Source organism: Fundulus heteroclitus, chromosome 7 (assembly GCF_011125445.2).
Source record: "Fundulus heteroclitus isolate FHET01 chromosome 7, MU-UCD_Fhet_4.1, whole genome shotgun sequence".
NCBI lineage: Eukaryota > Metazoa > Chordata > Actinopteri > Cyprinodontiformes > Fundulidae > Fundulus > Fundulus heteroclitus.
In genome coordinates this window covers 30,198,839-30,212,282 of record NC_046367.1, presented here as the reverse complement: position 1 = coordinate 30,212,282, position 13,444 = coordinate 30,198,839, and the positions used below count along the sequence as shown (strand labels likewise).

Sequence of the window (13,444 nt, the reverse complement as noted above, 5' to 3'; positions counted from 1 at the left end):
TGATGAGCAGAGTTAACAGAGGGAAGTCCAGATAGGGCAAAGCACAGTTCCAGCAGGGGGTCAGAACAGCGGGTCTGGTCTCGATCCAGACAATCGACAGCTTCCCCAGAGTTTCAAGGGAGAGTCCAAATCCAGTTATTCTCAGACAGGCAGGATCTGATCCACAAAACCCAACCAGAGGGTTTTGGACAGGAAGACAGGAACAGGACGGAAACTTGCAGAACTTGGACAAAAGCAGAATAACTGGTCGGGCAACAGGAAGGCAAGTAAGCTGGTTTGAATAGTAAACAACTGCTCGAAGGCTCTTACCGCAGGAGTGAGTTGAGAAGAGAGTAGAGACGTTCTGGCACTGGAGGCTGACTAGACCAGAGCTTATATGCAGGTGGAGACAGGTGAAGCCAGTAGAGGTTGATTGCAAGCAGTGTGCAGAGTGACCAGGTGTGTTGAGTAATAATCAGAAAAAAATCCAGTTGTTTTTTTGGCTTTATACATGAGACCCCAGGAATGGTGCTTTTAAGTTTATGACTTATGACAGATTTATCAATTGTGGGATCCAACATTAATTAATTAAATAGCATGAAAAAGGGTGCAGAGAACTTTGTGACAAATAAACCCTCCTTAATTAAACACCCCCCTCCCCCTAAACAGAATAAAAATTTATTCTGTTTAGACGGGAATTGTCACCAACCATAGGACTCCATGCAGTTATCTCTTCCAGTCAGAATAAATGTATAGAAAGTTTATTTAAATAAAGCAAAAAATAATAAAGTTTTAATGCATTCAATTATAAAACAAATGAATAATTAAGGATAACTTTTTGCACATTTAATCAGATATTTTAGTGTTTTTAAGTCAAGTGAAGTTTATTTGTATAGTACATTTCAGTGGCAAGACAATTTAACAGAGGGAAGTCTTAGTTTAAGTACTTAAATCATGAAAACATAACATCATAAACACATCGAAACGATCACTGGCTGTGAGACCAGTAAAAACAAATAAAACTTATCAAGGGAAAACATCAATATCAAACATGTTGGTCAATGTTTCTGTTATTATGTGTCAAAAGAAATACCAACACCTCTTACATCTATGGTTAAAAAAGACTTCACTTCAAAGCTTACCCTGGTTTTAATTAATTGCATATAGAAAACATAGACTTTAAAGATTAAACAATAACAAAAAGTTAATGAGGCAAGTTTTACAGAAGGAAATGTACCACGTTAAGGTTAAACGGCAGTATATTAACAATTTTAGAACAGATTTCTGAAATCAGGACACGTTTTCCTTCAAAAGTCCATTTTGAAATTCTAAATGACATCTACCCCACCAATAATTTTGCACTGCTGGGTGCATATTTTGTGATAATAAAGAGGATTTAGATAATCTTTTCTTTTAGTGTAATATCACTGAAGGCTTTGGAGTTTGTGGGCTTGGCTGCAGGCCCGAAGGATCAAATTGTCGGTCATAAAAAATCTAGTGTTGATTTTTAAAACTCTGAAATATAATTTTTAATTAATAACCAATACTAGGAAAAAAAATTTTGTTCATAATATGTTTTTTAATCATTTTAATCCAAATTTATGCCCCCGGCATAATTACCTGAAATATTTTTTAGTCTTTTAAGCAGATAAAAAATAATTCTGGTCACCAACTTTATAGTTTGATGGTTGGTTTGATGTTCCTTACTATGCACAGTTAGTGTACTGTTTTACATTATGTTTAATATATCTAACTCAACCTATGAAATATAAGGTTTATTTTGTAACAATTGTTTGGCATGTTTTGTTTGTAAAAAGTTGCTTTTAAAGTTCAAAATACCATTTAAAACAAGGAAGGTTGATTTATGATCTAATGAGTCTCTATAAACTGTCACAAACTACCCAAATCCCATTTTACCAGTTAATTGACATAACAATTAAAGAGTTATCACAACAGATATTGCATGAGAATGCTGTTCTTTAAACTGGTGTGTTTTCTACCAACATAAGAAGGTTCTGCCTTTCTTTCTATAGTCCAGGGACCTCCACTGGGCCATGACTTCAGCGCTGGTTGGCGAGAAGCCTAAGTTTGTGAGTTTGCTGCTGGAGAACGGCGTGATTCTTGGGGAGTACCTGAAGGAAGAGGGCATCCTGTTAAAGCTCTACAAACAGCTGCCCAACTGCTATTTCTCTCACAAGCTGGCTGAGAGGGTGAAACGTCAAGTTGAAAAAAAGTGTAAAACGGCAAAGGCATGTGACGAGGAAGTAAAAGTACTAAATGCTGTCTCTGCTGAAGTGCGCAACCTGCTAGGAAAATTCACAAAGAAAATATACCCGGATGGCCAGTCCAAACACCAAACCTTACGCATTGTAAGTATACTTATACAACTTCCTGTATTTTATCTCTTTTTATTTATTTAGAAATCTATTATGTTTTTGTGGTTTTTTTGGGAGGGTAAATTTTAAGAAGGGGAGTCTATTCCTATTATGGGAATAAATCATTAATGCATTCTCTTATTCCCATAATGTGATAATAATTTCTACAGTGATATTTAGTCAGTATTTGCCACTCTGGTTTTTCCATTTAAACTCCTAAGGTAACAAACATGTAGGCAGAGAAGCAGTGTAGGGATTTTATTGAAAATAGTGTGCTGGTAATGACTGAGGGTGTTGGTGTTATGAGTCCAGTCCAGCTTATTGTTGACATGAACACCCAGATATTTGAAACTCTCCACAGTTTCTATGTCCTGCCCCTGGATGTTCAGGGGGGAGTGAGGTGGGGGTTTTCTCCTGAAGTCGATCACCATCTCCTCGGTCTTACTGGTGTTTAGACACAGATGGTTTTTCTCACACCAGTCCACAAAGTTCATGATGACCGACCTGTACTCCAGCTCGTTCCCCTCAGACACACAGCCCACAATGGCCGAGTCATCGGAGAACTTCTGAAGATGGCAGCTGTCCGTGTTGTAGGTGAAGTCCGAGGTGTAGAGGGTGAAGAGAAATGGAGAAAGGACGGTGCCCTGGGGGGCCCCGGTGCTGCAGAGTGCCACCTCTGACTGACAGCCGTGCAGCTGCACGGTCTGATGGTGTTGAAAGCGCTGGAGAAGTCAAAGAACATGACTCTCACAGCGCACCCGGTGGTCTCCAGGTGGGTGAGCACCCGCTGGAGCAGGTAGATGATGGAATCCTCTACTCCAATGTTGGGTCTGTAGGCAAACTGCACCGGGTCCAGGGTGGGGCTCACCACGGTGCGTAGGTGAGCAAGGATGAGGCGCTCCATGGTCTTCATCAGATCGGAGGTCAGGGTGACTGGTCTGAAGTGGGCCAGTTCCCTGGCATGCCGCGTTTTGGGAAACAGTACCATACAGGAGGTCTTCCACAGGATGGGGACCACCCCCAGGCTGGGGCTCAGGACCTCACAGAGCTCATCAGCACAGGTCCTCAGCAGCCTTGGGGGGATGCCGTCCGGTCCTGAGGCTTTCCTCGGTTTCAGCCTCATCAGCTGCCCTCTCACCTGCATTGGTGTGACTGTGAGGGGGGAGGAAGGCAGGACTGAAGGTGTGGATGGGTCGGGGGTTGGTGAGGGTTGCGGTGGGGCAGAGGGTAGGTCTCTGGAGGGCTGGGGGTTGGAGACGTGTGGAGAGTTGAGGGCTAGGAGGGGGCCATTGTGAGGGGAGTCAAACCGGGTGAAGAACCTGTTTAACTCATCTGCAAACTTGGTGTCACCGTCTGCACCCCTGCTGGTCCTCTGCCCAAAGCCGGAGATGTTATTGAGACCTCTCCACACATCTCTGATGTTGTTCTGCGCCAGCTGCTCCTCCATCTTCCTTCCATGGCGCTACAGTACAGCTCAGATGGAAAGTGCAGGCTTTGCTTGCAAGAGGTCGTGGGATCGAAACCCGGCGTGGCAGACTAAGATTTGGGGGAGTGGTGGCCTAGTGGTTAGAGCAGCGCGCTTGCACTCAGAGAAGGATGCAAGGACCCGGTTCGATCCCCAGTGCCTGCACTCTGGGTCCCTGAGCAAGACCCTTGACCCCAGAACGCTCCCCGGGCGCCGCACATGGCAGCCCACTGCTCCCCAAGGGTGATGGGTTAAAAGCAGAGAACAAATTTCGTTGTAATGTATGTTTCAATGACAATAAAGATGATATTACTATTACTATTACTATTACTATTACTATTACATAGTCCTTCTTTAACACCCTGATCCTCCATTGGAGCTCCCGGCTCCCGCTGAGCTCTACGCTGCTCCTCTCTGTCCCCTGAGTAGAAAGCCTGTTTCTTGTGGTTCAGGAGGACTTTCAGATTAGGGGCCACCCAGGTGGGGTTGTTTGGAAAGCACCATAGCTATCGTGTGGGCACAATGCTATCCACACTAAAGGTCATGTAGTCAGTGATATATTAAGTCAGGCTGTTGATGCCATCACAACGACAGCTTTGGAACATGCTCCAGTCTGTGGTTCTGAAACAATCCCTCAGTTTCTCAGTGGACTCATCTGACCAAACTTTCACTGACCTCTTTTGCGCTATTGTCCTCCTCACCAGTGGAATGTAATGGGGTAGCAGGTAGACGAGGTTGTGATCTGTACGTCTGAGTGGGGGGAGGGAGGGGGAGTCCAGAGTTTTATTGTCCCTTGTTGTACACGTGACATACTGGGTGAGCATGGGGAATGAAGGGAGGCTCGGTTGAAATCTCCTGTGATGAGCAGGAGAGCGTGGGGGAGCCGTGTCTGCAGCCTGGTCACCGTGGTATGGATCCGCGCGCACGTAGCGGTGGCTGCCGTGGAGGGAGGGATGTAAACACAGAGCATGATCATGTGACCAAACTCTCGTGACAGATAATAAGGTCTCAAGATCAATGCGAGTAACTCTACATCCAAACAGCATATCTGCTGCTTCACATGAACATGAGCCCCCCTGCACCATCTCTCACTCACAAACACCGCCAGCCCCCCTCCTCTCTTTTGTCCGCTCTCCACCAAAGTTCTGTCCACGTGGATGAGTTTGAAGCCGTCCAGGGAAACCACTGAGTCCGGGATAGATCCATCTAACCACATCTCAGTGAACCACATTATACTAGCGTCCCTGTACCTCCTCTGGAAACGGGTTAGTGCTGCAAGCTCCTCGGCCTTGTTACGGTGAGATCTTACGTTTCCCATGATAACCGATGGTAAATAACTTTTCCTCCGCTTTGTCCTGCCACCCCTTCTGCCTCTCTGTTTCCTCCGTATATCAGCAGGGATGTCTCAGTGTGGTGGGGAGCAGGGCAGCGGCGCACAGAATCCCGTAGTCTGAGAAGCTGGTTCCGCGTGTAAACAATGGGACGTCCGGAATTGCGGACAAAGGGGTCTCCCCTTGCAGCATGACCAGTCCATGTCTTCTGTCAAGCAAATTGCTAATAAGTTAATAAATCCCTACACAAATCCTTTATTAATCTTTGTTGTTGTTTTTTTTAACTCATATTAAGAGAAGTAGTTTCCTTATTAGGGAAAAAAACATATAGTTCTGATATAACTATTCAGACAGGCATTCTGAATCCACGACTGCATCTACTGAGCTCATGTTTATAAACAATTCATTAGTACAGCTGAAGTGCTTCAGACACAGATGCCACATGTGCAAAAAAGAATATAGCTTCAGATGTAAAATGTTTGAATAGAAATAGATCCAAACGGCAAGAATAGCTGCGCTCTGCTTTGTTTAACAACTAAAAATATTTGTGGTCCCATCATGGTCTGATTGTGAAACAAAGATGCAAGGGCGTAGGTTTGATTTGAACTTTGGTAGGGACACCTACAAACAAACCTTCCCTGGTCTGACGTCATTGGTCCTACGCAATATGCATGCTCCTATTTTTTGATGCTGGACTTGAGCTTCAGGGTGCATTTTGTCTGTCTAAAGAGAAAAGCAGTATTTCTTGCTACATCTATACAAATTTTATAACCATGACACACACTAGATGCTGTTTGTTAATGTTCAACAAATCAAAACTCTCTCCTGCTTCTGTTCAGAACTGCACTCAGCAGCTTTCACCTATTTTAATGCAGATAATATTTAGTTTTTAATTGGGACTGGTTTCATAATCTAGTATTAATTGTGGTAACGGCAGTATCCCAGTATGAATCAAAACTTAAATCTCGCGCTCCAAGCACGCATGAACATGCACGCACACACACACACACGCAATAGAAAACAGCCAATCAGGAAGAGGGAAGGCGGAATTTAAGGCAGCACAACCAATGAGAGTGGAGTTAAAGGGGGGTGGGGTGGGGTGGGGTGTCTACCTTGTCAATCAAAGGCCAGGCGCATTAGTGATTGGCTGCATGGAGTGCCAGGCCCCGCCCCCGCTGGCGCACATGGTGCTGTGCGCCAGCATGGGGCGGGGCCTGGCACTTCACGCGGGGTGCTTCGGGCGAACCTGTGCATGTACGCACGTCTGGCAGAGCCAAAGCGACACGCAGGAATACTCTAAATCAGGGGTTTTCAAATTCATTGAATGTGAGCCTCCCCTTGGAATAGGTAAATATAACCACGGCAAAAAAAAAAAAAAAAACACAAACCTACCGCACACAAGTCCCTGCAGCAACAGCATCTTTCTTTTGTGTTCCTGGAATCCTGTGTTTCACAAACAACTGATAGCCCAATACATGTTTTTTATTGTATTTATTTTAACAAAGTACATCCATAAAAAAGGCCTATTCATAAAATCTATCCATCCAAATATTTCCATTTTACATGCTACTTTAACATCACGGACAGAGGGCCTATTTTTAAAGTTGAACTGTCATTAGAGCAAATTCATAAACTGACAAACTGAACTAAACAGACGCCAATGTCAAACTGAACTCACGTCAACAGGAGACATCAGCTGAAATAATAATAAAAAAGAAAACCTGAATTTAACGGACGTCAACACATCCATATTCCGATTTACTTTTTAGGCTAATTATACACAATTTAAACCCATTGCTATTTTAACAACCAAGCATTTCATTATTATCTCTTTTCTGATGTATTTCTGATGATTGTCACTTTGTTTTACCTTGTGTTAAAGTGCTCTTTAAATAATGATAACAATAATTATGATTATGATCAGAATAAACTTTTGCATCACCTCCCAGAAGCTGGAAAGAAAAGAGACAAATATTTTTCACACCTCACTTAGTAATTCTAATGTTGCAGCATTTTGATTTAATCCATCTGAATGCAGTATTTGCAAGCCATACTCTGATTGGATGGAAAAAAACACATGTCTGTGATTGTCTGGTGGAGTGGAAAGTTTTTGAAGTCGCAGCGCAGAAGCAACCGAGCGAGTGCACAGCTGTTGTTGAATGTGGAATGAGCAGGTGCGCGCGAGCAAAGTTGCGCGCTAGCGGAGATGGAACTGAGCGTGAGGAAAGAAGGATGACAAGAGTTTTTCAGAGTTGAGCGCGTGCCAGACCAGTTTTGAGCGTTAAGAGTTGTCTCACTGCGCGCTTGATTGGTTCCTGTGCAGTCAGACAAAAGGCAAAAATATTGCTACATTAGTTTCACAGAGCTGAGTGGCAGCGCTGTCTTCTTCTTTCTTCTTCTCTGTCTTCTCGTGCCTCCCCTGTGACCCTTTGAGGCGTGCCTCACCTATTGAAAACCACTGCTCTAAATCACTAATTTTTCAGGGGTGATGAGCTAAGATTTAGGGGCCTAAATACGCCACTGGTTTGGAAAATATATATACTATCCCGGGTTGGTTTATGTTTTGCATTTTTACTGATTATTTACTATAACATCTTGGTTTAAATCATTCAGTATCTGTTTGTATTTGTCTATCATTTAACTTGTCTGTTTTGTTTTGGTGAACTGACCTGATGTGTTGCAGGAGGAAGTGTTACCTCACTTCCTGGAAATTAGGCCTTCCTGTTGGAGGAATGGCACAGGAAGATACCAACTGACAAGGGGGCTTTTGTTGGGCTTTTTTTGGCATTAAGACAAACAATTCTTATCGCCACATTGCCAGACAGTACACAAAAAAGCACCAGGCTATAGTTCAAACTATAGCACACCTCTGTGCTTTTCTCGTTACAGAGGTGTTTAATCCTACTTACATATCCATTGCATAAAATTAGGGTTCTTGGACCTGTGGTTTCTTTTTTCTCTGGTAGCTTAGAGCAAAAAACATACCTTTGATTGTTGTCCAGATCCTTCCTGGGTCTCATGTTGGAGCAGAGCAAATCTGTTTTGTTAGCGAATGGCTGGAACAAACTTGAAGGAGAGGAAAAAAAATCCTCCTTACGCAAGAGGAGAAAATATGCACGCATATTTAACTCGCAGTGTTTTTGCCATGATTAGGGCACCATAGTCAGTGCAGCAGAATGGTACCAGACTTCGGAAAACATGATGGCTGCTACTTGCAGCAATATTGAGTAAAGCTTCATACTTTGACTGTTTGTAGCAGCTCTCTAGTATTTATGTAACATTTAGTCAGTCGTACAGGTGCTACTTTTTAGTCCTCATCAGATGAGATGTTTCAGCTCTGTTTATTTGCACAGACAACTGTCAACAACAGCATTACTGTCATTTTTATTGTTTTAACAGCAGCTTGACACCAGTAGGCTACAACCAGTATGCCACAACAAGAAAAACTGCCTACTTTTTTTTTTTAAAACGGAAGAAGGTGGAGATAACTCAGAGGAACCTCAGAGGGATGCAGGCAGTGAGCTTTTCCTTTGGGCTGTTGTCCAGAACAACAAGGAGCTGGCTGAAATCGCATGGAAGCAGGTAAATAAAAAAACTCCTGCACATACAAATAAAATAGTATCTTCAAAGTGTATTTTCCTATATAACTGCATTTTCTGTGTGCACAGTGTAATGACTGTGTGGTTGCTGCGCTGGCTGCCAGTAAGATCCTGAATAAAATGGCAATGGAGGAAAGTGACACAGATGAGGCTGCTGACATGCGGGAGCTTGCCGATCAATATAAAGCTCACGCGATTGGTATGAAACAGAGGCAAAAAGAAAATTTGTAGATCGGGCCAGGATTTATTGACTTGCATGTGTCTTCAGGTGTGTTCAGCGAGTGCCACCGCAATAATGACAAGCGCGCCCAGAAGCTGCTGAATCGAATATCTAGCTTTTGGGGCAAAACAACATGCCTGAGGCTGGCTGTGGAGACTGATGATAAAAACTTTGTGGCCCATTCAGGTGTTCAGGTGGGGCAGATTTTAAATATTTATTTTATAAATCAGGACATGTAGTGTTTCAATAAGTTTGGACTTCAAGAAAAAAGAGGTTCTTCCCCTTGCAAAATGACTCGTACCTCTTGCAATATTCCACATTTCACAACTTTGTCGTGTTTTGAGATTTTTTGAGCTAGATCAACACAAAGAGCATGAATGTGAAGTAAAAGGGAAATAATGGTCTTCAATTTTTTTTTTTTTATACGTCAAACCTAAAAAGTAAGTGCATTTGTATGCAGCACCCTGTATTCTGATACCCCAAAATAAAATCCAGTACAAATAATTTCCTGTATGATAGAGGTAGACATTTGATAGTGAACATTAGTCAGAAAACCTAAATAATGAGACTAAATACTACTTAGATGTTTTATCTTTAATGGCCCTAATTCCTGATGTTTTATACAATTTACAGTTTTGTGGTTGTTCAAGAAATAGTGAAGCACTTGGTTTGCTGTTTTTATAAACTACTATATAAATACATTTGACAGAGGACAGATTTGGACACATTTGTGAAGATGTTTAAACCAGAGTTGGGTTCTACAACAAGATTCCAAGCTTTGAACTTCCGTCATCTGAAAATGGCAAGAGTTTGGGATAACTGCAAGCCTAAAGAAACATGAATGTGCACCATTAAAAACATAAGCCAGGGGATTGAGAATCAAGAGTTTTTGGTGTCCATATTCGGTGGTGGTTCTACATTTAATTACTACCCGGGTGAGAACCCATTGGAGCGCCCCCCCCCCCCCCCTTTCAAAACAAAACACTACTTTACCGTTCATAAAAGTTTGCTAAAAAAAACAGCTTATCTTATATATCAAAACAAATATTGTCCACAGGTATACCTTCAAATACAAGCTAGACCTGAAATCAATCAACCTTTTCAGCGTATTACCTAGAAGATGTCAAAAAGCCTAGGTCTGGACTGCAATCTTTGGAGGTTTTATATGATTCAATGTAAACATCTCTTACCCACACAGCTGTGCACCTGTACCTGCCTCCTTCTCCTCCTTTGTCATTTTCTCTTTCTCCTGTGCCTCCTCATCTGTCTCATCCTCCTCCTCACTCCTATGACTGGCATTATTCTGCCCCTCTGCGTCAGTTCCACGGCTGAAACTGACGACCTCAGCTACAACTAATATTAACAGCAAGTATAATAATAAACATAGAATGTACATTGTTAGAACACAAATGCAATAAAAAAACAATAAATAATAATAATGAAAGCACTAAACATGCAGACACACACACACACAAACACACACACACACAGAGTTATATCTATTTTTCTTGGGCTTGTAAATTGTATACGTAGAAACACAAAAAAACATGATGTAGCCTATAGCTATTAAAATGTCCTTTCAACACAGACTCTCTTACTTTAATTGATTAAGTAGAGTAATTATTAATACACATATAGAGTAACCTTTAATGTTCTGTGTGACCTGAACACATCCAAAACACACTCATAGTATCTGCCAAGTCTGGGATGGGATGGTACCTGGGTGCGATTTGCCGGGGGGGATTTACCCCCCCCCCCCCCCCTCTGCTTGTGACGTCCCCCCCTCTGGTCATTCATGTTTTATCCCTGGGGGGGATGCATTCCCTCCCCCCCCCCCCCCCCCCCCCCCTCTGGTCTGAATTTAAAAATGTATATAAATTAGGGCTGTAAGTTTTAACGCGTTATTAACGCGTTAACTTTGTTAACCACAACGCCGACATTTTTTTGTCGCCGTTAATCGCGCGTTAAAACACACACCGTTCCCTGATGTTTTTCCCCGCCGTGCTCTCCGGACTGTGTTTCTTTTACCCTCGGCGCTTTCCGTAGTTTCAAGAGAGCTAGAGACCATAGACATAATATAAGAGTAGACGCGTCATTGGGCGGGTTCTGCCTATGCTGCGATGCGTCAGAGCGTCCGCCATCTTAAATGTGGCAAATCGGCAGTTACTCAGTCACTTAAACAGTATCAGAGGGACTTTAATCTCTGAATATACTTTGTATTCATAGTATTTCTTTTTGTAATATTACAAGTTTATTTTCGTATCCCTTTAGCTTCATTCTCCTGAATTTATTCTAAAGAATAAAATAATTAAAATAATCTAACCTGGCCCTATTACTCCAGGAGTGAAATAATTCTGCAAACTGTGATTATTCTGGAAATGTTCCCCCTTAATTCTCATAATATGATGTTTTTATCATAACATTATCACTTTTGTGTTTGTTAGTTTATTTTTACTTTAGGACTTTTTTTCCCTCATATTATTAATTTTACCTCTTTAATACTCACCCAAAAAGTCTGTTCCTAAAGGTTCACATGTGACACGGGTTTATGAAATAATGAAGACCACAATGTTTAACAAATTTATCCTTATATCCATAACACATAAACACACACACACACACACACACACACACATATATATATATATATATATATATATATATATATATATATATATATATATATATATATATATATATATATATATATATATATATATGTGTGTGTGTGTATTTATTGCAGCACAGGAATGAGGCATCTTTTCTGATTCACGTTCACAATAACAGAACTCGACTTTTTTCTGCCACATACAATATGGCGGTGACGTTGACGTGCGAACCTGCGCCCTATGACGCGTCTACGTATATGATGTCTATGCTAGAGACTGTAGCAAAACAGACCAGCTCTCACTGTTGCACAGGCTGTTCATTTCATGCGACTTTGGGCTTCTTTTATTCTAAAAGCGCTTCTAAATTTCATGAGTCACGGGTTGCGTTTTTTTTTTGGGCACGTTTCTGAAAGTTAAATCGCTTATTTGGGCTCTAAAATAAGTGACGAAACAGCGGTTATTAAGAGACCTGCCTGCACTGCCCACACTTTGTATCCAGCTGAAATATCCCTCCGCCATAGGAGCCGACGGTAGTAAAGGCAGACAGAGCAACTCTGCACGTATTTTCTGCAGTTTACGGTGCAATAACCGGTGACAACTGCTGAAAGTAGATTACATGGTGCAGATCACCATTTTGAGCAGACTTTGGTTCTGAAGATCAGTTTTTAACATGCTGATAACATTGCAGAAACCCCAACCCATTAACCGTACTTTAATGCTTCTTAATTTGTTTTCTCTGTATTTGACAAACTAAGGCTGAATTACGTTGCCAAATGAAGGACCTGGAGTTAAGCTCCTGTCCAGTTACAAGCAAAGTGTAAGACTGGAATGACCTGGAAATTTAAAACCTTTTTCCAGGCTTAAACTGTATGAATATGGATATAAACAGCAAGCAAAAATATTCAAAGAAGTTGTTGTTGGTGTGAAAGCTCAGAATTAGATGTGTGTGAGAGAGAGTGAAAAAACGAACAATAAAACTTATGACTTTATTGCAATGTAAAATTTTTATTAATGCCTAATACCATGTCTATCTTTGTTTAAGAGGCAAAAAAATATATCGGCATGGTATTTATTTACAAATTTATTTACACATTGTGTAAACATCAGGGCGTCATGATTAGTCATTTAGCCATCATAGTCCAGAGTTTAACATTTGGCACTAGGATGTCTTCATTCCAATTCTCAAAAGTGCTTGAAAAACACCAAAATAAAAAAATATTTTTTGTACAAGCATGTATTTTATTAGTGTCATTTATTGCAAAATTGCATATTAAAATGCCCAAACAGGCTATTACACTTTCAGAAATAAAAGGATAAAACATACAATTAATTTGCAATTAATCTCGAGTTACCTATCGACATTATGTGATTAATCGAGGAAATTATCCCCCCCTCTGTTTTTTTTGCAAATCGCACACTGGATGGTACCATGTAGGGAGTGTTTGCTTGTCATGCTGCTCAGTCCATTACTGGCCTGTCTGACTGGAATCACACTAAACTCCGCCTCCTAGTAAAGGACTGCGGTCCTACAGCAATAAAAAACTTAACTGGTTCATTTTGCGCACAGGCTGATCCTGTGAACATTTTTTCTTCTCCACTCATTTTTTCTCCTTTCTTTCCAGCCTATTCGCTGTTTTAACTCACTCCAGTTTTTTTCTTGCTTTTTAAATATTTAGGGGCTGTTTACATCCCACATTATATTACATTGACACAGCCTGATGCTGAGCCACCTGCACCCGTGGGAGCATCTTTGCGCCCGCTGATCAACACAGCTGTGTTTTCTTATTGGGTAGAAAAAAGGAAAAACAGTTTGACCACCAATTATTTAGCCTTCAGCCTGTCCACCTCGGTGCAGTATGCTGGACT

The 13,444-nt window shown here is 41.6% G+C and overlaps 1 protein-coding gene across 1 annotated transcript in view; it reads left to right on the top strand.

Moving 5' to 3' along the window:
• The window catches only part of LOC105937157 (transient receptor potential cation channel subfamily M member 2), a 111,970-nt gene that overhangs the window by 30,842 nt on the left and 67,684 nt on the right, over positions 1-13,444 (top strand). Inside the window, exons 11-14 of the mRNA XM_036139759.1 lie at positions 2,013-2,348; positions 8,550-8,732; positions 8,819-8,948; positions 9,018-9,163. Of these exons, the coding sequence (XP_035995652.1) occupies positions 2,013-2,348; positions 8,550-8,732; positions 8,819-8,948; positions 9,018-9,163 (795 nt within the window). The remainder of the gene's footprint in view (positions 1-2,012; positions 2,349-8,549; positions 8,733-8,818; positions 8,949-9,017; positions 9,164-13,444) is intronic.